Consider the following 26950-nt stretch of genomic DNA (forward strand, 5'->3'; position numbering starts at 1 on the left):
TCAACCATCACCTATCGATATTCTTCGACAGTCGAGACAGGGACAATGGATACGTTCAATAGTCTCTCGCCCCGCTCCCGCCCCCCTTGTCAGACACCACTGGAATGTGACCTGCCCTGCTGCTGCCAGCCACTCATCTGATTGTCATTGAGCCTCTATCTCTCGTCTTTCATGATTGATCAGACAGCTCAAGTTCCGAGTCCTTCCTTCGGAATCCTGCCTGCAATTCCGACCAGTCTCGCTCTACATTTTGCTACTTGAAAGCCAGCGACCCCTTTCAAAGGGATCTGATCTATTCTCCGGCCATTCCACAAACTCAGCTCGCAAATCGTCGGGCAGCCAAGAAGCTTAAACTCGGCGCACAATCAGCTAGCTCCGTTTGCTCATTTACTGGTCACTGCACTTCGATGAATGAGGTGCGGCCTGTTGGTTCAATATCGACTCGTTTGATGCGGTGACACCTCCCATTGGCTGCACTCAAAAGACTCGCAACACACGCAAATTATTCGGCAAACATTGCTCGTTCTTTCACCTACCAGGCCTCAGCATTACTAGGCCAATTACGTAGTCCGAAGTCGTTGATCATCTTTGGATCCCCACAACCCCAGAATTTCTCCAACATTCCAGTGACAAGTCTATGCAAGGACGTCCCTACGCACCCTGCAGCGGCCCGTCCACCACGGTAAATCTCCCGCCGGTCCTTGGATCTTCTTGAACGAAACTAGCTTTCTCTTCATTACCCCGACAAGCCCTTTTCAGTCTGACTACGATATGGTAAGAGAGACTTGTTCCAGTTAAAACTATTGATCACTTGAGCTCTCGGAACATACCTTCGTGCCACGGTGACGACTAAGAAACAAACTCAGGACGCAACACGTCGATCATGTAGCCTGCTACTCTGACATCAACTCGACTGCCCACTAGTGGTGATCACTGAGTGGCAATGGCTCATGATTTTCCTGCAGACTTGGTGAAGACCACCGACAAGTTCTCAACAGAACTAAGTCAGTTCGATGGTATCAGCGTAGATGATGTTGCGCGACTTTGGAAAGGTATGAAACTGCTTCAGTCAAGCTCTCGTTGTCTTACCTACCTTATCTAATTCTCCATAGCGTACACCACACAGAGTGCTGTTGTGCGAGATGTCGTGGTGTCTCGACTGGAGAATCTCTTTTGGAGGATATGGGGAAATGCTGCTATCCAACAGAGTCTGTCTGGTAGCGTGTTGGCGACCTTGTTCCTGGCCATAAATGAAGAGCCTTCACTTAACATTACCAACTACCGTCCGCCCTCAAAGGTGTGTATTAGGAAGCAGGTTACGGATTTGGATCAAGATTAATTATTTTAAATTATAGGGTTCTACTTCCACAACTTCCAACAATGTCACCAAAATCCAACATGACGATAACGATTCACCACCAAAGAACGAGCGCAAAAATCCACTTCCACCTATCCTCAAGAAATCTACCGATGGAACAAAGAGTGTACCTCCTAGCGAACCGTCATCTCATAAGACGACAAGGATTCTTGTTCCCGAGAAACCAAGCGAGAGGCCAAGTCAAAAGGCGACCGAAGATACGACTAGCACAGAAAATGGAAAGGGGAGCAAATCAGCGTCGACATCCGCAACACAAAAGCCAATTCGCAAAAGACCAACTTTTGTGGCAAACAGAGCAGCGTCATCGAGACGGCGAGGCGTATTAATTAGGAGGAAATCATCGCAAACATCTCCTGTTACGTCTCCGGCTGTTGAAGAAACGGAAGATAGCTTTCAAGAACAGATACAAGCACAAGAGGAGGCGCGACAAGAGGAGCAAGCGAAAGAAACGACTGCACCTCCTAGCCCTGCTAAAGACGCCGAAATTTCGTGGCGTTCCATGTCTTATTTGAAGAAGTTCGATGAAGACAGCAGGAACGCGCTCACTGAACGAGAAGGCGATACATCAGGCACAAGCCCTCCTCCCACGAATTTTTCAGTTAGTAGCGTCCGTCACCACCGTAGCCCAGAAGAGCATTTCCGAGTCGCCAGTCAAGAGAATGCGCAAAATGGTATGGTGTCCGACAAGTCACTTGTTGAGCAGGACTTTCGGACGAATTTTATTCAAAGACAGCGGCAGGTATCTGCATTCACCACCAGAAACAACAGCGCAGCATCTCCTCTTACGACGCGGCTCAGTTCGACGAATTTTCGGGAAATGCTCAATGCCGCAGAAGCTGCTGCTGCTGCTGCTTCGATGCAGAGGAAAGACAGCAGTGGTGCAGCTCGCAGCCTATCACCAGGGCCACGATATATCCTTCTTCCTAAACACGACGGCCCTATCAACGTTTCATCAACAATGGCCTCGCCGAGACGAAAATCGGATGGTAGAGATCACAGTCGACGGCCGATCATTATCAATACATCATCTTCTTCAAATGTATCACCGGAACGACGACCTGATGATAAAGAACCCGGTTCTAATTATCCCTCGGCGGCAGCAGTCTCAGAGTCGGTAATATCGACATCACAACAAACAACAACCGGTGTCTTTTCGGTCCCGAAAGAGTCCCAGGAACTTCTCGGGGAGCAATTGGCTAATTTGATAAAGGGGAAGGGAAAAGAAAATAAGACCAAACGGGGCCAACGAATAGGATCTTAGAGTTTCTTTCTACCTGATCAATGTGCAATTTGAGGGGTGCCAGGAGCTGCTTTTTAGATGGGCAAGTGGTGTCTGAGGCTTGTTCTATAGACATAGTATTCTTACACACTTGCAATGAATGAAGAATAAACTTGAATGAATTAATTCTCACCCTATCTCAAACCCATATATCTATGAAGAGGCTTTTGTATCTATGTGAATATAATAGTATATACCTAGGTACATGAGAAAACATGTTATATGATTTGGATGGCCGCAGCAACAGCATTCGCCATAGCAGAGCACAACAGGCTTAGAACAATCTTGAAAGACTGTTTAGTGTCTAAGTAATGGCTCAATCAATCACAGAGGCGACACAGATCGTTCCTCGGTGTTTGCATTCGAGTTCGCACCCGAATTTTGCCGCGATACCAAAGGCGAGATGTCATGTTGAGGTGCATCCCTCGGGTCAGCTCTGGGTGTCTGATATGGAGTTGGAGCCGGCATGGCAAGAGGAGCAACCATTTTTGGAACAGACGCAGCACCGCTGGCAGCAGGAGGAGTGGCAGCACGACCTCCCGCACCATCATTAAAATCAAACCCCTCATTCTTCATCTCCGAAGAATCACCGTCCTTCCTAACCCTACCCTGCCACCACCTCAACCCCGACCAAATCATCGTCGCCGTCCAAAGCAACAAATTGACCAGATCCACCCAAACAGCATGCTTCATGCGCACAATATCCAAATCCCCCTCCGGATGCTCGGGTAGATACATCTTCCCAAATATCCCGAACAAGGTCAACCAAATCACACACAGGAACATCTCCCAAAGCCAAAGGGGGAAATGCATGCTATAATAGGACGTGAGCGCGGGCCGCGCAAGACGCCTGACGCAGCACCAGATTAGTAGGTACCCAGCAGACGTAGCTGCCGCTAAGGCGGCCACGATCTCGGCAAACACCCATTTGGCATCGAGATAGACGTTCTTGTCGCAGGCGAGATGGAGGTCGCGGCCATACAAGCCGGCAACTGTGAGCGCGAAAACAAACTGGCAGAAGCGCAGGAAGGCGTTTGCTATGGATTTGGCGATTGAGGGTGGAGGCGTGTAGGCTCGCCCTTTGTAGCCCTGGATGTGGTTGGGGTAGCTGGGGTAGTGAGGTCGACTGTAATTTGGCATGCTTCTTTGTTGTTGTTCGAGATCGCCGCTAGATCCCCATGTTCTTTTTTGGAATTCGATGTCTTGATTGCGGTCGTTCTTGATTTCGTCGAGGCTGCGGAAGACGGCTTTGGTTCCCACGAATAATGCCATTGTGAGTAGTTTTCTTTTTTTTGGGGTAGACAATAACAAAGAGAGAGAAAGAGGGTATTGAGTAGAAGACGCCTGCGTTCTTTAAAAGAGTGGTTGCTGACCAAAACAAACGATACTAGAAAGGGATTTAAATGCAGTGATGAATAGATCCAGACATGATCGAGTCAGGTCTATGACTCTATGTAGTGACTGAGTCTGTGACTGATTTGATATGATAATGGTGGTGGTGATGATTTTGGAGTTGATGCAATTAGGGCAATGGACCAGATCAACTGTCCCACACATTGGAACTGACGAAACAGGCACAAAGAACGGAAGAAAAGTGTATAATGGTATTATTATCCACCAAGTGTCGAATGGACAAAGACGAGAAATGTGGATGAACACACCTTTTCTTTTATGAGTCTAGATCTGACTCAAGTCCGTGACTGTAGATTCGATGAACTTATGTAACCTTGCATGAGTAGTAGTTTATCCAGACTTTCGAGGTTGTTGTTGTTATTGTGATTTCTTGGTGCATATATATAAAAGAGTTGATTCAATTACGCAGAACAGAGCATGATTTGGTTGAAGAATGGTGGAGTATGCACAAAATTCGTGTCGATTTAAGGAGTTTCTTCAGGTATGAATGTTGTTGATTGGTCTTCGTGTGCGCCATACAGTAGTGAGCAAGATTCTTCAGGGCTGATACTTGTATAAAACAAAACTAACTATCATAGGTAGTTAGTAGATACATAATATAAATACCAACGAATCAACTCAATCTCTCCTTCGCTGCCGACAACACCTGCAACAACTCCTAAAGGTAGGGAAATGTATGCAAATAGACAGTAGAGCTACTCTGTAAGCGCCGACGTCACTTTAGCAGGGGTTAGATATTAAGGGTAGGCATAGCGGCCAATTATGCGTTGAGGATTACCGGCTTTTTGCTGATCTGGGGTGTATGATTGGTGGTGGCTCGAAGCGCTTGTTTAGGGTTAATGTTACAGATCGACAGGTTGGTGAGGGATTGACTGGCTGTGCTGGCATTGAAAGTTGATTGATGGCGGTTTGTGTTTTATAGTAGTCCTACATGTCTAGAATCTATGCTGAAATTTATGTAATGTGCGTATCAGTAATGTTTGTAGAGAAAGAAACACCTCACACGTTTATCATCAAGACCTCAAGGGCCGTGAGCTTTAGGACAAGAACAAGCTACGCCGAAAGTACGGAGTATATCATATTCATATCATTCACATCCAACCTCAGAGCTACTTATTCAACATGAAAATGAGCTTCCAGAAGTCGACCGATATACCAGACTACCTCTCCCACCGACTCACTCATCCACCTCCTCACTCCTCGCCCATCCAGCTATCCTGTCTCGCATAGGCACACCCAGACCCAAATATAACCATCCAACCTAAATACAATCCATCCGACTCATGACACCTTGTTAACATTTTCGTGATTAATGGCAAAAACTTGGTGGTGAAAGCTTTGTACGACCAGACCATGACATGACTGCTTTGACGCCGCTGATGCTGACTATGCCCTATCAGCAGACAACCATGCTGACAAATTTGAACTCGAAATATAATAGAATAAATTGGGATAAGAGAGGGGATTCACAATGCAAGGGGGAACCAAAAGAAGAATGAAAATAACGAGAAAAAAAACTCCCATGCTGACTGACAAATAAAGGGGGAAGTTAACGGGCCGAGCAGATTTGAGTATTCGATGTGATTCTGAAATAAGACCAGAATATTTTCAGGAATAACAAATCTCATCAGAAGAGGCAACGAAATCAGCCTGCCGACCCGATATCTAGGCTGGACGATTCGTTCCACCGTCCCCTATTCCCCCCTTAATCTGCGCTGGCCCTTCAATAGGAGGAGAATGGCCTGCATTCGGTGTGCCAATAGGGCCGCGATTAGCCGTGGACTGAGGTGGAGGAGGAGCTGATGTGGGCATCGGAGGCGCATCGTCCTCATACTCTTCGAGATAATCATCCGGGTGAGGCGGGTCAATCGACGCGTGCTCAGGAGCGTGGTTGTGGTGTGCAGGCTGCTGAGTGCCAGCCTGTTTAGCTGCGTTCTTCGTGGCCTTCTTGCCTTTTCGGCCTTTCGTCTTTGCCTTTTCCAACAATCGTCGCTTCTCAGCTAACCGACGTCGTTCTTTTCGGTCCTTGATTTCATATTGTCGAATCAATGCTCTAGGAGGTTCTCCGAAAATAGCTTCGTACTCGCAGAATTCGCACATCCAAAACTCTTCCGGACTAGGCGGATTATGAATATTAGTGTAGTGCTGTTGTATTCTCCGACGACGAGCAGCCAATGCATATATACTATCGCGAGACCGTTTGGGTCTCTGACCGGGGTTAGCTGCTGGTGTTCCCGCAGCAGGGGGAGGCGGTAGTTGTTGTCCACCCATTGCACCCATGTTTGGACTTGTTTGTGTTCCTTGTGTAGCGAAATCACGCGGATTGGGTGCATGTCCGTGGAGAGACGAATTCGGCATCCGTGGATGAGACATTGGGTATGGATTTGTAGAATGCATAGCAATGCTCTTCGAGCTATCCGATTCGCATGTGAATGTGAACTGTGTCTTTGTAGGGGACGACCTGCTCGCTTGCTGATCAAGAAGACTAACATTGTTTGGCCCTCTTGGAGACGGAGAAAGCGCCGCCGCGTTTGCGATTGCTGTTGAGATTATACCTTGATCTGATTTGGATCCGATTTCACCTGTGAGTAAATATAGAGTCAGTGAACAACAGTTCCGACAATACCGCCTACTAATGTATGGTGGTGTATACCTGTTCCGATGTGTGACGACGGTGTCGAATCCCGACGGCTACCGCCAGGTCGTGCACCGAACCAGGCGCCTTGAGGATGCACTGGAAGCGAATTACGGCCACTAGAAACACGAGGTGCGTGACGACCGTAACGACCACGTCCTGGACCCGAAATCCCACTTCCTGCATTTGACGTGGCAGGACTACCAGAGCCGTAATATGTGCCAGTTCCGCTATCGCCAATTCCACCAGGGGAACCAGGAGTTGACCCAGATAATCCTATGTTCGCAAGATCCGTAGTCAGATTAGAGTGATGGTTACTCAGGGTCCCTGAAGTCGGAATTTTGCGTTTCTTTTTGTTGTTTGTGTTTTCAAAAGCATCATAGCCATCCAGCCCGACTGGTGAAGATTTAGTTTGCAGCGTGTCATGTGCTTGGCCATTTGTGTATGGGGTGGAAGGAGGTAACGATGACCCCCGAAACCCGCCACTACGACGGACAACAACCGAACCGCTTTCATCTCCACTTTCGACTTCTGAGACGCCATTCTCGTACGGATGGCGATGATCTCTGTCGGGACTATGATCATGGCTGTATGGATCAACAGAGTGTTGCCGCATCAAATATTTGCTATCTTGCCTCTCATGGTGATCGGAGTAGGAGCCATAAAACAACTGTGACACCGGCGGAGCGGGGGGGAAGAGAATTGACTCGGCAGCCTCCGGAGAAAGACGAGAGCGTAATGGGCGCTTTGGTAGAGGTCGAATGAGTCGATCAGGATAGATTGGGGACGGCGTATCTGGAGTGGCAGAATATGTACCACCTAATGCGAGTGATCGAATCAGCAATCCATCCTCATGCCTTACTAGGGTATACTCTGTTTCGAGCTCAGAAACCCAGAACTAGACCCCTCGTAAAGTTTCTTTCTCAGGAGGACAAGGACATACTCAATGTAGCAGCCATGTTGTCTTTTCTTGCCTTGACCCAGCACACTCATGCACTGGCACGCACACACAGCTTCTTCCCGAGCACCAGACGTACAACCGCAGCAACCAATTCTAAAATATTCCCTCTACCCGCCGAACTGATCTCGAGTGTGTGCTGGTGAGTTTTCTTTCGATGGGCAAGATGGTAGGCGTGGTCTCCGAACGATTTCGATATATCCCCTATACAAACTGTGGAGCGGGATGTCAGTAAATGTGGTGAACGGCAATTACCGAGTCACAGGAAAAACAGAGGGAAAAAGTCAAAATAGAATAGAACACAGTCTGCGCAGCAGTGTATACAGATGAACCAAGAAGTCGAATAGATAGACGCAGTGCCGATGAGACCACTCACCAAGCAGGTAAATATTAATAAGCAACCCAAATGGCAGACTTTTAAGGAGTGACTAGTTTTGCACCGCAATTCCAGCAATATGAGAGAAAGACACCAAAAAATGCCCAACGCAACCGGCAAGAGCAAAGGGTATAGAAAAGAAGTTTTCTCGAAGTGAAGAAATGCAAGATGAGGAGCAAATATCCGGGAAGCCGAGAAATGAGGGGAGTAGGAACACGTTTCGACGTCCGTAGAGAATGAAGCAGAAGATAGTCATCCTGGCCTAGTCCGTGGCGGGTGCTCGGGTATGCCGCGCTAAGCCTAGTTGGGAGCTGCATTTCATCATGCTACATATCTCTCTTATCCTCTGATTTGAATATAATAATTTCAGACTAGATAGAATCCTACATCCAGATACATATCAAGTTATATCTTACGCCAAACCTCGTCGAGTTGTGAGGCAAAGAGAGCTCCTCGAAACATTCGCCTGGCAACTCCGCTGCGACTCTCCCAGCAGATCCTACACAATACCGCCTAGTCACCTGAAGCCTGATTTCATGCAAAAAGTACTCGGTATACTCTGGATTGATAGGATCCAATGCCCGGGTATTTGCCCGGGCTAGGCCTGTTCCTGGCAGCATATCCTTGCATCGGTAACGTGCAGCATCTCCATGCAAAGGTCCAAGGTCTTCGTCTCAAAGATTGAATGTCATCGAGTCTTATGACCGCTGGGTTTTCCTTTAGACTTGACGCTGAATGTCACAAATCATAATCGCAAGCTCTTGCCCTCATTGTAAGCCTTTCCACAGACCGAACACAACGGGCGGGTGCTCCCCCGTATCAGATTGGCAATGCCTTGGGTAGAGATTATAGGGCCAATCGCTGATCATACAGTGTATTACTGTAGTAGGTTGCCTGGACGAGAACGTGGTTCAATTTAGCCATCAGGAGCGAAGATCACGAAGGGGAGGAAGGAGGTCAAGGAGGTCGTTCCACGATGTCGACGTCAATTGAATGATATTGGAGGTGTAATTTAGTATTCGCCTACGCACAATTAGTCTTCTTCACGTCTCGAGCAGCGTTAGCATGAGGGATTGTAGATTCATTTTGCGAACTCGACAAAGCGGAAAGCTCGGAGTGGCATGGATGGAGGCATGGTACTAGAAGTAAGCAAAAGGGAAATCAAGATAATAGAGGATGAATGAAGGGCAATCAGAGTGCATGGCTATAGTTATATTATAAATAACTGCAGGGCAGTTATACTCGAAGTCGGCATGGCGAGCGGGGAAGCACTAAGCAGTTTTCTGCTTGAGAAGAAAAGAGAGGGAGAGCGACGGACGAGCGAGAAAGAACCTGGAAACGCGGCCGCCGGCTGGTCATCCCGTTCCGTCGTTCTTTCCTTCCCCCCCATCTTACCTAACTTGACTAACCGCTCTCTCACCTCATGCTCTCTTTCTTCTCCTCACTCACCACACTCTCATTACAACCCAGATTATTATGTAGCTGCTTTGCTTGCTATGATACTTTCCAGGCGAACTTCTCGGAATAGGCACGTTATTGCCTGATTTCCCGCAATTGTCCTGTCAACTATTTTGCTTTTGCTTTGCTCGGTTCGTCGCCGAGCCACCAGAAAATCCACCCTCGAGTTCTACCTTTCCTTCGTTGCAGCGCGTGCAGACTCGATTCATTTCTCTCACATTGGATATCGCTTTCACAGCTGTACTGTGAAGCTAGACTCGTGAATTTTTTTCCCTCAGGTCCTCTGCGTCGTGAAAAATTCCTACCGTGGCCATGTCTCCTCGTCGCTCCTCCCGAGCTCGCACCACACAGCCCTCACCTGTCCTCCTGCAACACACGAATTCCAACAGCTCTGGAAATTCACTCACCCGTGGAGAGCGCAATACTCGCTCCAATAACAAACATGCATCTCCTCAAAGGTCGTCTACGCAACGTTCTCAATCCCTCGATGACTCGGACGGCAAGCCCGATCTGCCACAGACGCGCCAGCGCCATCGTGCCCAAGACGACGACAACGACGAGCTTTCCCAAGCAAACGACGATGAAGGTGATGAAGAGGAAAATGACGAGGAAGAAATAACTAGGTGTCTCTGTGGACAGCAGGAGTATCCGGGCCTGCCTCCATCTCGTCGCAGTGCCACTAGTCGGCACCGCCACCAACCAGGCGGCAAGGACAATACTACATTGGCGAAAGATGAAGCTGATCCTCTGAGCGATGACATTGGAAGCATGTTCATCCAATGCGACTCATGCAAGGTTTGGCAGCATGGTGGCTGCGTTGGTATTATGGACGAAGCTATGAGCCCCGACGAATATTTCTGTGAGGAGTGCCGAAAGGACCTTCACAAGATTATTGAAGAACCGAATGGGTAAGTCACTCGATTTTTCTTTCTATTAAAGCTATACTCTACGATCTTCAAATCGCATCCGACACGGTCAATGATTTTCTTTGAGTTCCTGCCCCCACCTGATTTCAGATTCCCCTTCAACAAAAGACAATTGAAACAGGATCTCTTTGCGCAGTTACATTGAACCATGTTCCGGAAAGACATTCTGGTAGTAAATATCCACTAACGTTTCCGCAGACAACATTCCTCTCAGTACTTGCCAGTTGCCCCCGTGTTCAGCCCTGAATCTTCTTCGCGAGAGTCATCCACCGACATCGCTCGGCGCTCGCGCGATTCGAGATCTCGACAGGCCGACCCTCCCAAGCGTCGCTCTACAATGAACAGCCGAGATGCCGCCTATGACGAGGAGGAGCTATTGAGACGGGCCATAGAAGAGAGCAAGGAAGAGACTAGGATGAGCAACGACGAGTCGGGCTCACGGCGAACGAAGAGAAGTCGGAGCGATGACGACGTGTAAGTGCTTACCATTTCGCAGAGAAGGATCATAAATAGCTAATCTATACACAGTAACAAGCAAGGCATTAAGCGTCCCCGAACGAGCTCTCCATCCCCGTCCGCCGTGTCCAAACAGAGCATCCCGCCCTCACAGCCTGTTTCAGAAGATGAATCGAAGCCAAAAACAAACGGAGCGAATAGACCGAAGCGGGGTATCTCCGGGCGCAACCAAAAGGAGAAAGAGGTCAAGGAGCCAGAGGAGCAACCAGAAGAGGAAGAAGAAACGGAGCAACCAGAGCCAATCACACGAAGAAAATCGCGTTCAGAGAAGAAGCGAGAAGAGGGTAAGTTTCAACTATCTTGTGCCAAATGTCAGAGTGAATGCTAACATGCCGAGGGGTAGAATCGGATCATGAGACTGAGGCATCACCAACAAAACCTTCCGCTCCTGTGCCAGCACCGAGTGAACCTGAGCCTTCGGAACCAACTCCGGGAACGCCAGCGCCTGCTGCAGAGCCGGCACCGCCGCCACCTCCCCCTCGTCAGTCAACGCGCAAATCAGGTCGTCCACCAGCCCGACGTGGTGGGCGGCTGGGTCGTAATCAATACACACGGGACCGAGATCTCAATGGCGATGGTATTAATTCCCCCAACTCGCCGCATGGAAATCATTTTCGCGATAGTGGACGAGACTCGCCTAGCATTGGCGGACCTAACGGGATGGTCAACGGAGCTGACGGCAAAGGCAAAGGTCGTCACTTGAATCCTCATCGTACATCGATGAATGAGATGAAACGAAGAGTCGCAGCTATACTGGACTTTATATCCCGCATGCAAGTGGAGATGGCAGTCAGTGGAGAGAATGCGACTCCACCCGATAATAATGCTACAAATGGCAACAATGCTGCAGCGTCTCGTGCATTGTTAGTCAAAGGCGTCCAAGATCAACTGGGATCGTTGCTCGCATCGACGAACAGCGAAGACGCATCTGTAGCCAGTTCAGCAGTATCGATAGCAGAGTTTGATGCGACCAAGGAGAAAGAGAAAGACTTCAAAGATCTGACTAGTATCGAGATGATGGATGTGCTCACTCGACATTTGTTGAAATGGCAACAAGAGTATGGGAAATTCGGGGAGAAATAGCAATTACCTGCTCTTGCGATTGCCTCTCCTCTCTCTTGATCTCACAATCTCTTCATGTCTTTTCATGTGCACATACCGAACGTCCTATTGTCTCATATGGGTTGGGACGGGGATCTGGCGTTTTCTTCACCTTTTCAAAAACATCGACTGACATACTCCCCACGATAGATACCCCCATTACAAGTACCCTGGAATCAGTCTCATTCTATGCAAAACATCATGTATTATTACTATCACTCGGCAAACTACCCCTCAGGTGGGCGGCGCTTTTGTGTTTTTTCTTTATTTCTGTTGGCTTAGTTGACATTGCAATATGTGTGTGAGTTCCGGAGTCTCTTTTCTATTGTTGGATTGCATTTTTATGCTTTGGAATCTATTTATTGCTCAGTTACATGTCAAATGACCGGACTGGTCCGATTTCGAATATCGATGTGCTTGAATGTCATTATCGCTATGTAGAATATTAAATTGAACCAATTCTGTTCATTTGACGATCTCTAGTCTAATATATTCTAATCTATCGTCTCAACTATGTCATCTATCGTCCATTACACCCCTGTGTGGAAACAGGCATGTATCGTAAGTTCCAACCAGTCTCTGTTTTTGTTATTTGCAATTATTTTGTAAATTGCTTCGCGTTTTGATTAGAAACCCAAGAACCGCCAACCCAAGAACCGCCAACCCAAGTCTCCCTGTTGTTTAGTGACACCATGCTTCATGGCATGACGCTGATCCTCAGGGGTTCCTCCAAGAAGTCTATTCAACCGACGAACGTGCCATGTATAGACCATAAGAGTAATGAAAAAGGAAACCGCACAGCCAATTGCTTTAATAGAATTAGTACTTGAAGAATGAACCGGGCAAGCGGACAAAGGGTATACTAACTGCAAGCAAAAGCAGCATAATAATGCGGCCCATCATAATACAGATAACTAGCCCAAACGTTTGATATTCCGCCAATAGCGTTGATCATGGCAACTCCAGCTGCGCGTTTGGGGTACGGACGAGCCATATGGATATTGAGGGTCTTGAAGAGCATGGCCTGTGGGCAGGCGATGACGGATGGCATCAGCATCATGGCGAAGTAGCGGGCACCGAGGGTCAGGGAGGCGAGGCAGATCACGTACGCGACTACCGCGAGGGAGAGGCTGACGAGGAGGATGGGGAGGATGATGTTCATGCGCTGTTTTTCATGTCGGCAAGCGACATTGTATGTGGTGTACGTAAATACTTGCATCGCTAATATAGGCCGCTCCCCAGCTTGCAATGGCTGCAACGATATAAGGAGGGGCCGTGAGCAGGAGGGTTATGTTCTTGTTGTATCCCAGAGTTTGGACAAGAGTTCTTGAAATCATATCAGTCAATCGAATCCATTCTCTGAAAAAATCGGATGGGCAAGACTTACGGGAAGAAGTTTCCAGTCGAGCCCATAGCCTGACTCATACCCATACACCACACCAAAGCCCAAATCTTGGGATCAGAGAATGCCATCTTGAATCCCTTCCAGACCGTAATCTCGTCATTGGCCTCGCCAGCACCGGCCTCCATTTCCAGACGCCAAACGGCGTAGTCGCGCTCGATGGGTTTCAGGAGACGCGCTTTGTGTGGGTATTCGGGCATGAACATGGCAGATACGAGGCCACAGCCGACTGTTGTAGCTCCCTCGCTGTGAAAGAGTCAGTAAGTAAGAATATTTTATTTGATTGAATTGGTATACGCACACGATGAAAAGCCATCTCCAACCAGCGATACCATAACGTCCATCCAGAGTCAAACAAGCAGCAGCAATAAATCCACCAAACGCACTACCAATGGACTGGAAGATGAACAACGCTCCTAGTCGCTTTCCAAGTTCTTTCTTGGTGTACCATGCACTCATAAGATAAATCACACCAGGGAAGAAGACGGCCTCGGTAGCTCCCAATAGCACACGGATTGCTAGAAGGCCATGATATGACCGAACAGCGCCGGTACAGCCACTGACAACACCCCAAACGGTAGCGGCAGCACAGATATACAAACCAGGACGAGAAATTTTACTCATGAGAAGATTAGACGGAATCTGGAAGGGGATATAACCGGCGAAAAGGATGGAGATGGCAGACGCAAAATCATTGGTGGTCATGTTCAGGTCGGTCATAATACCATAGACCTTGGCCGATGCAAGCGCGGATCGGTCGACATAGTTGAGTAGATATAGCACTCCCATGATTGGCATAATGACCATATCGACTTTGCGCACCATCTGGGTTTCGAGTCCCTGCAGCTCTTCCGGGGTCATGTCGCGAATGCTTTCTGGCTTGGGGATCACTTGCCCGAGACCATTTCCGGATTCCTCAATTTCGGTCCGGATGATGTCCTCCTTGATGATATCGTCACCTATGGAGACGCGCTCCATGGATGTTCGGTTTGCAAGCATGACGGCGGCTGACTTGTGCGTGAAGTTGCGAAAGTAGCAAAACGTCCCAAAAACACAAAGAATTGAGAGTCAGACATCTACCGCATGATCATTTATATATTATCAACCCCCAATTAATTCGAATGTCTAGTTATCGTTCTAACATTGAAGTCATATTTCTCCTTCCAGCACATTGCCGATGACCGGACTTATCCCCGAGAAAAAAGTTTACTGGGGAATTGGGTCAAGCCCCACGGGGAAACCGAAAGATGTGTGTCCCGATGAGGCGATTCGCTCGCTCTCCCGAGTCCCCCGTCTTGATGCTCGGCAAATTTCCATTTTCAATCAGAAATCATATGTTGAAGTCAAAGAAGTGTTTTCTTGGCTACTTTTATTTTTTTTGTCTGCATGTGGTGTGTGCATTAGCAATTTCGATGCTGACTCCATTAAAACGTCGGGCCAAACAACTCATTTTGCCTCTCTCTCCTCCTCTCCAGAGGTCCTCGTCTCTATTGCCCTCGAATCGAATCGGATACCTAGCCGACCCTTGTCAATTCTATGGAGTGCATTAGGCACACGGAGATTTCTCTGGGGTCATGAGTATTGCGAAAACTCCAGATAAGTATGGATGTGCAGCATCCAAGGTTGGTTGGTTATATATATACATACCTAATATAAGTACTTTTTAATTGAAGGCTGACACGAGTCGTGTATCGATAGAATTGATATCACGCCAGGCTCATAACAGAGGCTGAAAACTACATATTCTTCGCTGAATTGAGTTTGTCAAACCCATTTTGCTAAAAGCTTTCCGGCACAAGACTTACACCCCCAGCAAGCACAGTTAGAGATGGAGGGTTGCTACATGCCAACCCTAGAAATTTAGAGCTTTGACAGAGTCAAATGTAGCAAGAATGCATTTATCAAGTCAATTGACATGAGTTGACGGAATGGCAAGCTTACTGATGGAAACGTGAACCTGTTACTTGCATATCTTTAGGAAATCTCTCCGCGGGTGCGATCGATAGATGATTACAGATCGAATACTCATTCTACTTGAGCCGGAAGACCAATAATGGAACGAACGAGCTGTGCTTCACTACTCAAAAGTTAGCGGTCTACATACATGGTTGTACGAGGTAAGGGTTACGAAACATTTCCTCGGGCGCGATGAGCATAGTTCACAATGTTGGAAGATAAAGCAGGTTGAGATTATGTCCTACTGAGGATGATACGTACTACATAAGACAGTTGTTAAGGATCATAATCTTGTCTTTATTTTCACTAATACTCTTATAAAAGGAGATAAGAAGAGACATCACTATACAAAGGAAATATAAATAATAAGAAACAAGAAAAAAGAAACCCGGTCTGTTGCTAGACCCTCCCCATCATACACGTTCCATCATATCCAAAGTAGCCACCTTCACGTTCATTATTTGTATAACCAATGAAACAAACAAATGAAAGAGGAAAGTTGGGTTGAGCTCATCCATGGGTGGAATAAACGGAGACTAACCCTTTTCGGAAGTTCACAAGAATATTCTTACAAACGAGAACCATGGATGACCTTGTAGTCAACAACCAATTCACGTCCACCATCGTTGATGACGAGAGCACGGACACTTCCGCGACCTTCGCTGTAAGCTTGACGGATGCGTTGGAAGAGACCACCCTGGCTGATGACAGGGAGGCTCTGCTTGACATCACCGGTCTCGGTCATGGCGGTGATGAAGCCATCGTCATGAACATCGAGTACACGGTAGGTCTTGTAGACAGGTCCAAGCATGGTCTGGACAACAACGGAGGGGGAGGGGTTGGAGATGAAGCTGGACTCTTCATGGAGTTGACGGGTGAAGAGGTCGACACCGAGGTAGCGGTGCTGGCCAGTCTGGGGAGAAACAGAGACACGGATCACCTGGCAAGGACGTCCCTGGAGGATGAGGAGATCACCGACACGAATGAAGTGAACGGGGATGGGGACGCTCTCCTTGCTGGAGACACCGCCACGAGGCTCAATGACACGAACCTCCTCACGGGTACGAGGAGCGCCTGCCTCGACAACAACCTCCTCACGATCATGGTGGAAAGGATGGAGGAGGCGGTCGGCAGCGCGCTCAACGCCGCGGCGGAAAGAGTGGTAGTGACCTTCGTCGTCGTAGTAACCCATTTTGGACTTGGGGGCTTCTTCACGGATAGTCTCCTTGGTTACAGAGACTTGAGTAGATCGGTTATAAGGGTTGCGGCCTTCAGGAGTGACGTCGTAGGCGTCAGCACGGTAAGCTGCAGTCTCGGGCTGGTAGCGACGGTCGTAAGTGACGTCGACCTCGTAGGTGGGTTGAATACGACGGCGGAAGTCGCGTTCGGTAACGTCAAGCTGGGTCTCGTAGGCCCGGTCCTGAGTGACGGTAGTGGTAGTGGAATCAGAGGTAGGGTACTCTTCGTAACGACCAATCGGTTCGCGGAAGCTGTTGGGACATGTCAGGTATTGATGCCATGGAGAGATGCGAGGCTAAATAAATACGAGAAGGAGGAAAGAAAAAAAAGAAAAGTGTAAATCAAAACAAAAGGACTGATTGGTGAGCAATTGGGGTTTAGGGGGGAGCCACGTAACAACTTGGCGCGTGTTGGTGGATATGTGGAGTTGGACTAGCGCAGTGGTCTTGCACCGCTGTCCGAAGCACCGTGTTGTGTGGACCCGATTCCCACCGCTTGTTGTGCTTTGCTTGCTTTTTCCGGGGGTTGCTGTTATTGTTACTGTTATTGCTGAAAAAGCAACAACAAAACAATGGCACGCCCACCCACCAAGCTTGGAAACGACGGGGAAACTGATAGAAAACTGGAAATATGGGGAAATCTTACCGTTCGCGAGAAAGTTCTACCTGAGGGTAGTTGGACTGTTTGTTGTCGTAGAAGCGGTCACGCTCTTCGTAGACGCGAGTCTCTTCGTAACGAGAGTGAGGACGGCGGTCGTCGGTACGGATGCGTACGTCAACTTCTTCCTTTCCGTAGACACGGGGGTCGGGAAGAGGAGCACCAACAGTATCTTCCCGTCCGACGCGCGAAGTGGTATTGATCTCAACCTCCTCTTCTACTCTAGTCTGAGTAGTCTCAGAGACAGCGTCACTCCGGTACGACGACGGGAAGACACTGAAGGGGATGGGTACGCGCGCCTCAAAGTCCAGATTGACTGTCCTTTGGGCGTCCTTTCTCGAATGCCTTTCGAACTGTTAGAAACAACTCGAAAGGTAGACAAGAAAAGACTTGACTGCGGGAGGAAAGTCTTTTATTGGCACGGAGGAGATAGGATTGGAATGCTGGGGCAGCAATTCAAGCTTATTTGACCACGTTGGATGGAAATAAGGTGGAATGGAAGGTTGATTGAGAGGAATGGAAAGGGTTTGTGAAGCTGGGAAGTTGAGGATGGAGAAGAGGAAAGGAGAGGAATGCAAGATCGAGGAGGGGGAGGGATCAGGCTTGTTTATGGACGAGACGGAAGGAGGTTGGGTTAGTGTCTACAGGGAAGTTGCCAGGCTGGACCAACTGGCAACAACGCAGGCCGAGGCGTGACCGCGATGTAAACAAAGCGATGCCGTTTCGGGATGGCGCTTGGGAGATTACTCTTGGCACGTTTTCACATGTGCTTTCTGTCTTTCTCTTTCCACTCTCTTTTTGTTGCATTTTTTGTATGGCTTTATCCTAATCACATGATTCGTTCGCTCTTATTGAATGGCTGGCGTCCTTCGATGCATTTCCCCTTGATATGCGTTGAGCCTGTTGATTGTCGACTCATCACACTCCCTCGGTAGTTGCCAGAGGATCCTGCTAGCTGTGTGCACATACTCTGTAGTATGCGAACAGCTGGACGTGATTCGATGACTACCAGTTAGCGCCGACCACTGTCCCAGACTCCCAGCCGCCTTCCAGCCACTGTGATTGCAATTGCCATGGCAGTTCCACGCAATAGACGACTTAGAAAATGCTGGCCAGCATCTTATCAATGCAATTCATGCACGGAGTGACCCGTACATTATCGCCTTTACTATGTCCACCATGCTCTGTACTATACAATTATTCTTGAATTCAATTGAACCTAGGCAGCGACATGCTCCCCTTCAGACTTTCAGGAGAACTCAATCAAAGTGGATCAACGCGGTCTCCATCTGAAACAGAGCAGGTGGCGCCGACGTCGCCACGGCAACACTGCAGCCACGCTTTGTCTAGCGGACTCTAGCCCCGATTTTCAGCCTGAGATGGCGCGGATCCTTGGTCACTCCGATTCTTGCCGGTTGGAGTTGTCTGCATTACGAGTACGTAGATCTCGATGTTTGCAGACTTGGACAGCTCGACTTGCAAACTTTGTACGGTGTAGAAATTCCCTCAAAAGCTCGCCTAGATTGTGAATCGTCGAAACCTGCTGTGGTGTACATGGAAAAAGCCCTTCGATCTATCCAGCAAGCGTGTCGCATGTTCATTGGCATCCCATTGCCCTGGCGGCCTACCTCTGCAGAACGTTCAGTTTACTTGCATCGAAGCTGCAAGCTCCAGACTCATAGACATTGCCACTCGTCTCATCCCCCACTCATTTCGTTGCTAGGGTTTTAGCACGATAGGCCAATTTATTCCTTGGAGTAAAAGATGGCTGGCCAGTCCCCTCTGTTTAGGCTTCACTTTCAGACTCTCAAAGTCCAGCCTCGTTGTGATCAATGCGTTGTGAGCTTGGGCAACATGGCGCGATGTCAAATCGAGAGTAGCGCTCTGTAGTCTGTTATTTACATATCGTACATGTTTATAATCCATAATTTGCGCTTTGTGTGCCCGATCTGGATACAATTTCCGTAAATGGTAATTCGCACTGCCAAGTCACACGTGAGGGGAAAGCCCTAATTCCGATTTGTGACATCTTGACTTCAGGTCACTCAACTCAATCGTTCAACAATTTATGCTACTGGTATCCCTTTAACTCCTGAACTAATAGAAGCGGCCGTTCGGCCGTTCGATGATCGGAAAATGTTTGCTATTATTCTTCAATGTCCGTACAAACCTTTTTCGGGCAAAACCCCTCAAATCCATCTCCAAGTCTTAGAATATCGTTGCTTCGAAGTCCAAAGTCATTGTTCAACTCTTTATACTGTCCCTCCAACTCTCGATCTAACGCTAGAAAGCTTGAACAATATAGAAGTGGCCCAAACGGCTGAAGGCCATATTCGCTATTCAACACTCTTTTGCATCATTTTCCTTTCCGGAATTCAACTCACGTATACGCATTTAACCACTATGAAACTTTGATTAATTAGTGATAACAAACATACTAAAGTCGATAGTTGGCCATCTTATTTGTTCACAGGAGAGTTGGTTACGTTTAGTCTCGAAGGACTGATGTGTTATGGCTCGGGTTTGTTTTATATCCACCTCGTTAAGTCCGGCATGTGAATACGATTTTAGGGATTAGGAGAGGGACTCACGCGGACCTAAGGATGGACTTAGCATACCGAAGTCATTATAAAAGGGACCTTGGCCACCTACCGTCAGCCTGGTATATTTGACAAGATTGTGATTTCCAACGTCTACTCAAAACCCCCACCAGAACGATGACTTCCAAAGCAATAGTCCTCATTACCGGCGCCAATAGAGGCATTGGCTATGGCGTCGCTCGCAAATTAGCTCGTGAACACCCAAACTACCACATCATCATCGGCAGCCGTGACGCTGCCCAAGGTCGTGAGGCAGCTTCGTCTTTACTCGCCGAAGAAGCATCATCCTCACCATCAATATCCAGCGTTGAGCTAGACGTTACCTCCGACACCTCAATCTCAGCCGCGAGAAAGACCATCGAGACAGAACACGGTCGTCTAGACGTCCTCATCAACAACGCCGGAATCGCACTCGACGTCAAAGAGAAAGGGAAAATCTCCCTTCGCACAATGATGCAACGCACCTACGATGTCAACGTCTTTGGCGCATCAGTCGTCACTGATACATTCATCCCCTTGCTCGAAAAATCCGACAACCCTCGGATTGTATTCGTCTCATCGACTCTTGGCTCGCTCACATTTGCATCTGATCCGAGTACACAGTATTCCAATGAACTCTTTCCTACGTACAGATCCAGCAAAACGGCGCTGAATATGGTCATGTTGTATTATAATTCTTTATTGCATAAAAAGGGGTTCAAAGTGAATGCTGCCTGTCCAGGGTATATTGCAACGAATTTAAATTCGTTCCATGGTAGAGGGACGGTTGAGGAGGGGTCTATGAATGTTGTGAGATTGGCAGTTTTGGGCAAGGATGGAGAGACGGGGACGTTTTCGGCTAGTGATGGAGTGAGACCTTGGTAATTTACATGAATTTCAATACGAAAATAGCCTACATTCAAACATATTGTGGCCGAGTATTATATGTATATCAACTCATTGATGAATTCATTAAGGCTAGGATTCTATATAAAAATGGGATGCTGACTGCATAGCTATGCCACCATCATCAAAGCATATCGACTGTGTACAAGAAGAATGGGCAAAGATGAAGTCATCGTCTTCGACTCAAGCCACCAAACCAAACAACCCGGTCACTGAAAAGCTTGTTGTACAAGATGACTTCCCCATACAAAGGCCTTGTCGTGTTGTGGAGGTTTGGGCGCGGTGTGGGTGCAAATTTGCTGTCAAAAGCAAGAAATTTCCTGTACTAAATATCGGCCTAGGTAGATACCCCATAACCTATCAACTAGGCATAGATTACTTAGATTACTTAGTAATATTTTTACTTCATATTGAAGCGAAGATACATATTAGTTCTACACTTCAGTCATAACAACGCCTTCCTCAAAATCGAGAATGAATACATTCTCCCTCATATTATCATTCCACAGTCAAGTATGTATCTATATACTTCTCAAGAAAAGAATATATATGAAATATATGAAATATATCCAGCAAATCCTGTCACCAAATAGAAGGGGGTAATATTAAACTCCATCCAAGGCCTTTTGCCATTTTGGCACAAAGCAAAGGCAAAAGAAAAGAAAAACGTTTGGTTATAACCGGTCACTCTTGCAATGGTATCAATCAGTTTTGAGTTTTGAAAAGGGGGATAGAATGAAGATGTATGGAATAATTCACAAGAAGAAAGATAGAGAATGGAGAGGGGAGGGACTACGCCACAAGATATTATGTATGAAATCATGGTGTGGAAAAAGTCGACAAAAAAGTTAAAAAAAAAGGCGTAAGTATCACCCTCTTTTATTGGGTATCAGGGTGTCATCATAAGGGGAAAAAAAGCAACAATAAAATATAGTGAAAAGTGGCCAAGGAGCTAATCACGTAGCCCAAAGGCTCGTCGCAACATGGGAAACCTTTTCTTCTTGCCTGACCGGCCTATAACAACATCGGATGCAGAGGTAACAATCGAGTCGATGCTATCGCTAGTCCCATGTCGATTGAGTAGAGGACCATGGGCGATACCGTCGGAGGTGGAGGGCCGTGTGTTCTTTGCAGGCCCAGCTAATGTTGAGGCTTGCTCTGTACTCAACGGCCATGTGTCAGCGTAAGCAGAGACAGCTCTCTGTCTTTTGTGAAGTTTTGGAGACACGGCATTTTCTCTCATTTGCGCCAACTCAAGTCGAGATCGCTCCAAAGGGGTGTCCCTCCTGGCTGGGCTCTCCATCAAGGACTTTCGAATTTTGCCATCCTTCTTACTGCTCCTGGTCGGAGACCTCAACCGCGAGAAAAGCCCTCCCTTTTTCCGAGGTTGGGACAGAATCGCATCCAATTCCTCTGGGGTCATTTGTGTAACAGCTTTGGTGGCGCCATTGCGAATCTGGCGTTTGATTTCCTCGTCTGAGCTATCATCCAGATCGGTCGACTCTCCATCATATCTGCCTTTACGGCGGGGAATACCACGGACGGGCGTGAGATTGCTTGCAGGCTCATCTTCGTCACTTGAATCTGCAAACCGACTCTGGAACATTCTGCGCCCACCTTTACCCTCATCATCGGAATCACCAATTCGGGACCGTGTATTGATGGGAATCACCGAGCTCCGTGACCGTAAATGACCTGGCTTGTCTCTCAAACTTGAAAAACCAGAAGAGCGTTCAGAAGCTGGGCCTCGCATTGTCGTGCGCATAGATGAGGCACGCCGGGGAGCTGTGGTTCTCTCGACTCCCAAGTCTAAATTTGCCATGCTCACAGGCCTCGCGGCACGCATCGTTCTCTTCATGCTGTACTGACCTCCGGCTCCGGCTCGGGGCGAACGACGGGTTCGTTTGAAGCTGCTATCTGAATCGCTGTCGTTTGGCGAGAATTTTGTCACAGCAGCCGGAAAGGTACTTGAGTGCGGAAGAATCGTCCTTGCTTGGCTTGCAGTCTGCGTACGCCTGAGTTTTGCAACGGCAGATGATGATGAATCAAGGCCGGAAGTGCTTCTGAGTGACTGTTTTGCCATCGGTTGCTGTTGGTCTCCCTTATGTAGCGCTTTTCGCAAATGAGAACCCTGATGAGGATCGGCTAGTCGAGTCTTGGGCTTTTGTTGAACACGAACAGCAGGAGATGGCGTTGCATCAGTCTTGAGTGGCCAAGACGATTCGACCAGAGCAGAACTTTGCTTTTGCTCTTCCCCAACCGGTTCCAAAACACTTGCAGCAACCAGCGCCTGCGTCGGCCCATAAGGTGTTGCAGGCATTCTGGGATTTATTGCCTCCAAAGCTGCAGAAGGTACAGGCTCCGAGAGCTTTGTCAATAGGTCAATATGCACGACTGTGCGAGTAGGGCTCTCTAGAACTTCTTTAGGCAACCCAGTCTGAGGTGGTAAGGGACTATCGACAATAGCATTAATCGATCCAAAGACGCCGCCTTGGAATTCATCGGGATCCTCTGCAGCATCACTATATATGCTGTCTCCGGAATCATCGCCCTCACTGTCGGCTTCCTTGACTGGAGTTTGCGGCCTCTGTTCGGGTGTGGCTACTTGATCGGAAATATACGATGGAAACCCGCCTGGCATATGGTGTAAATCAATGCTATTCCGCGGCTCTTCACCAGGTGTTGCTGGCTGAATCGCAATAGTTGGCACGGGTTCTTTGAGTCTATCAACCTGCTGCTCAACGATCGTCTCTTCCTTCGGGGCATCCCTAGTAATCCACGCAGGTAAAGCCTCTGCAGCTTCTGATGGAGTAGCCGTCGCCGAACTTTGCTCCTCTTGAACCGTAGGAAGATGGTCAATGCCGCTCGCACTCTCCAGTCTCTCGACTGTTTCTGGCGCTTCTGACGGTGCGTTTTTCAATACTGTGGCATGAATGGAAGACTCGTTTGTTGAGTTTCGCTGATGTTGACTAGCATGCTCGTGAGCATTCACAAGTATACCACCAATGGCATGATCACTCGATACACCAAAGTCACGTGCATCAAAGTCGTCGTCCGAAGATAAATCCGAATCATTGTTGTCGATAGCCACAACTACAGCTTCCTCAGGTTCCCTTGACCCACGTATACTTCCAAAAGACGGAAGCGCCGGTCTAGGTCGGAGAACAGATTCGAAATCATCATCCTCTGCAACATCCTTGGATGTGGTCTTCTTCTTGCTGATACCGAACCATTTCCTAGACTTGATCTTTTCTACAGGACTATGTGCTCTGTTCATTGGCTCTGGGGAAGTAGGAGGGCTAGCAGCAACTCCAACCACCTCGGCTTCATCGTCGAAACTGACCTTGGTGACCCTCCTCTTAGAACCGGTTCGAGATCCATCATCCGATGCTACAGATGTGGCGTCAGAGAATTCACTGGGAGTTTGTCCCAGGTAGGCCCGACGATCTGGGGACGAAGAGTTTTTCAAAGCTGGCTTCACAGGAGATACTGATCTTGGAGGAGGTTCATGCAAAGGCGACTCGGAACCAACAGTCAATTGAGCCGAGAACCTGGCAGATCGATTGGGGCTGATGGATGGTTGTCGTTGAGGCAGTTGGCCGTCAATACTGCTATCTACCGTAAGTCTGTCACCTGGAGATGATGGTGTTGATGAGGTAGACGGCGACGGACGAGTGTATGGATTGATTGCCGTTTGTTTGGTTCCGGGGGGGTAGATGACGAGGGCCTCGGGTGCAACTTGTGTTTTAAAAATTTGGATAGAAGATACTGCAAGATCTTCTTGGGCAGTACCTGCTGCTTCCGCCAGCTCCTCTCCTTCGTGATCTTCCATTACCATCGACGGTCGCTTCTTGGGCTTGGGCCTTGGAATGTGCGCGACACCATCTTCAAAGGCTACATGAGATTGAGACTGGGACAGGTCTGTTGTAACAGATAGACTCGTAGCGAAATCTGTGGTTGATACGCCTAGGGACTGTGGATATGCCGGTTCATGTGACTCTTGTTCAATTCCACCGTTATCCTCTAGCGCTGTGCCACGAGGACGGCCACCCATGGTTCTATGTGCAAACTGACTTCCTTCCTTATACCCTGGCGCAGCTGTCTTCGGCTTCAGTTTCACCTTGCGGTTTGCCGTGTTATTGATCGATTGTTGTATATCAGCAGTTTCGACGGGTGACAATAACGGGGGAGTCGCTGACTTTTCTACCGGCGATCGTGGAAATTCGAGATCCACCGGGGATTGCAGCGGAGAGTTGGGTCGTGCGTTCATCGGATAAGAGAAATTAATGGATGTTCTGCTTCCTGGTCGGTCAAGCTCAGGCGAGTTTCCTTGTGAGCCATCGCGTGGAGTCGTTGGGCTTGCTGTTATGCTATCGGATCCGCGATCGAGACTGGCACCTCGGCCACCTACTAACCTCCTCAATGGGGATGTTGCACCTCTGCTTGGTTGAACACTTGCCGACCTCTGAGACGGGCTCGATCGATTCGGCAGGTTCTGGGGAATTGGCGGGACGGGCGGGTGTCGTCTCGTATTGCCCGCAGTGCTATGTGATCGAGCAGGAGATGGGTCGCGAAAAGTCCGCGACGTCATCGAGCCAGAACTGGGCGTTCGGCGAAGCGTTGGCTGGGAGCCATTGCGCAGTCCACCTGCTGAGCTGCCGCGAGATGCGTTTGATAGCTGCCGTTGCAGCATACGTTTTGTCTGAACATCAGCGGGGGATGTCGGAGGTGGTGTATGACTGCGTAGAGCGGCAGCGGCGGCGGCTGATGACAAACTAGCGTTGGCATCTCTGTTGGCTGCAAAGGCTCTTGAAGCCGCGGTTTGGGCGGATGTAGAAGGAGTTGTATTCAGAGGCTGTTGATCGAAAGATTAGATGTTAGCAGATAAGGTATCGATAGTTGATAAAGGCAGATAGCGTAAGGTTCTACACGGAAGCATTCGGATGGGAAAATGCGCAACCAGTTGGTGTATGCAACTGCATGCATGCATAGGACAACGTACCTGGTGGCGAGACGAGCTTCTGCGACGGAACATAGCGATCTGAGCAGATGTCGTAGTGACAACGCTTGTTCACTGCTCACGGTGTTCGTCGGACACAGTATGGCGTTCGGGTTGCGAGGTGGATTAATCAATTGCGCCGTGAGTCGCAATACTGTCCAAGTAGAAAGGAAGACGAATTGCAGGTGCACAGAGGCTGCAAATTGTTCTTGAGAGATCGGTCGCGGGTGTCGTCAGTCAAGGCTTCAGGCCAGGAGCGAAGGGCTAGCGGAGACGATTGGCAGGCAGGCAGTCAGTCAGTCCACTTCTTCCGCAGCGGGCGGAAAATTGCACGACGAAGGATATATTACGATTATCAGAACGATACTGAAAGTGAAAGTAACGAAACAGGAACGATCTATAGCGACGACGAAAAGGACGACAAGAAGAAGAAAAAAAATGGTCTGGCACCAACAAAGACTTTTGGTCAGTCGATGTTGAAAACCCGACGATGATGAAACGAGAGTGAGCAGCAGCAGAGTTACAGAGTAAGACTCTTGCCTAGCCCCAGAAGCGTTAGGCGATGACAGCATAGCGAGGCTGCTTGGAGACGCACCAATCACGTGCAATAGCTGTCTTGATCGGGCTAGCGTGTGAAAGCTTTGTTGCGATGTTGCGTCATGGACGGACTCAACGGGCCCGAGCAGCCAATCAGATCGCGAGAAAGCCGCAATCGAGTGCAAAATTCCGCTTGCCTCTTTGGGACGGTGGTGTGTCTATCGTCTGGCTGTGTTGAATTTCTGCTCTACATCGATAAAGCGCCTCCTGTTCTCGATGTTTTGTATTTTCCTAATTGGCCATTGGAGTTTCTCAGGATGCGTCTATCAAGCTTGAAGCGAAACTCAGGTAGCACCAACGCTGTAGTGCGGTATCGCGGGTGTCTCTGCAGTATGTGTTGCAAGGAATTGGATGCCAATGCTGACCTGATACTGATACTGCGCTGCTACTTGAATGATCAGATCGTCTTATGATGCCACAACTTCAAAACAAGCATCTAAATCCATCTTGAAATCGAAAACGAGATCCGATCCCACAGCGGGTAAATCTGGTGAATCCGATGAACTGTAGGTACGTACTTGTACTCCATCCATACATAGTACGTAGTAGTGGCAGTGATAATATGCATACCCGGA

General features: G+C 48.4%; 8 protein-coding genes across 8 annotated transcripts; 3 read left to right on the forward strand and 5 right to left on the reverse strand.

Moving 5' to 3' along the window:
- Positions 1-943: 943 nt before the first annotated feature.
- Positions 944-2639, forward strand: EYB26_003926 (uncharacterized protein; the record flags this gene model as incomplete). The annotated part of the gene is made up of 3 exons (XM_054263220.1): positions 944-1052; positions 1113-1297; positions 1356-2639. 3 exons carry the CDS (start codon positions 944-946, stop codon positions 2637-2639), a joined length of 1578 nt encoding a protein of 525 aa, XP_054119195.1.
- A 342-nt stretch (positions 2640-2981) lies between these two features.
- Positions 2982-3929, reverse strand: EYB26_003927 (uncharacterized protein; the record flags this gene model as incomplete). Its single annotated transcript, XM_054263221.1, has 1 exon — positions 2982-3929. The coding sequence occupies one exon, from the start codon at positions 3927-3929 to the stop codon at positions 2982-2984; it is 948 nt and encodes a 315-aa protein (XP_054119196.1).
- A 1806-nt stretch (positions 3930-5735) lies between these two features.
- EYB26_003928 (uncharacterized protein) lies at positions 5736-7664 on the reverse strand (the record flags this gene model as incomplete). Its single annotated transcript, XM_054263222.1, has 3 exons — positions 5736-6652; positions 6724-7566; positions 7649-7664. 3 exons carry the CDS (start codon positions 7662-7664, stop codon positions 5736-5738), a joined length of 1776 nt encoding a protein of 591 aa, XP_054119197.1.
- A 2145-nt stretch (positions 7665-9809) lies between these two features.
- On the forward strand, positions 9810-12022 carry EYB26_003929 (uncharacterized protein; the record flags this gene model as incomplete). The annotated part of the gene is made up of 4 exons (XM_054263223.1): positions 9810-10405; positions 10622-10897; positions 10952-11223; positions 11283-12022. 4 exons carry the CDS (start codon positions 9810-9812, stop codon positions 12020-12022), a joined length of 1884 nt encoding a protein of 627 aa, XP_054119198.1.
- Positions 12023-12666: 644 nt separating this feature from the next.
- On the reverse strand, positions 12667-14441 carry EYB26_003930 (uncharacterized protein; the record flags this gene model as incomplete). The annotated part of the gene is made up of 5 exons (XM_054263224.1): positions 12667-12848; positions 12908-13205; positions 13258-13366; positions 13428-13688; positions 13744-14441. 5 exons carry the CDS (start codon positions 14439-14441, stop codon positions 12667-12669), a joined length of 1548 nt encoding a protein of 515 aa, XP_054119199.1.
- Positions 14442-15966: 1525 nt separating this feature from the next.
- EYB26_003931 (uncharacterized protein) lies at positions 15967-18101 on the reverse strand (the record flags this gene model as incomplete). The annotated part of the gene is made up of 3 exons (XM_054263225.1): positions 15967-16888; positions 17283-17639; positions 17965-18101. The coding sequence occupies 3 exons, from the start codon at positions 18099-18101 to the stop codon at positions 15967-15969; spliced, it is 1416 nt and encodes a 471-aa protein (XP_054119200.1).
- Positions 18102-20011: 1910 nt separating this feature from the next.
- EYB26_003932 (uncharacterized protein) lies at positions 20012-20758 on the forward strand (the record flags this gene model as incomplete). Its single annotated transcript, XM_054263226.1, has 1 exon — positions 20012-20758. The coding sequence occupies one exon, from the start codon at positions 20012-20014 to the stop codon at positions 20756-20758; it is 747 nt and encodes a 248-aa protein (XP_054119201.1).
- A 973-nt stretch (positions 20759-21731) lies between these two features.
- EYB26_003933 (uncharacterized protein) lies at positions 21732-25814 on the reverse strand (the record flags this gene model as incomplete). Its single annotated transcript, XM_054263227.1, has 2 exons — positions 21732-25634; positions 25782-25814. 2 exons carry the CDS (start codon positions 25812-25814, stop codon positions 21732-21734), a joined length of 3936 nt encoding a protein of 1311 aa, XP_054119202.1.
- Between the last annotated feature and the right edge of the window lie 1136 nt (positions 25815-26950).

Source organism: Talaromyces marneffei, chromosome 3, assembly GCF_009556855.1.
Source record: "Talaromyces marneffei chromosome 3, complete sequence".
NCBI classification, from domain to species: Eukaryota; Fungi; Ascomycota; class Eurotiomycetes; order Eurotiales; family Trichocomaceae; genus Talaromyces; species Talaromyces marneffei.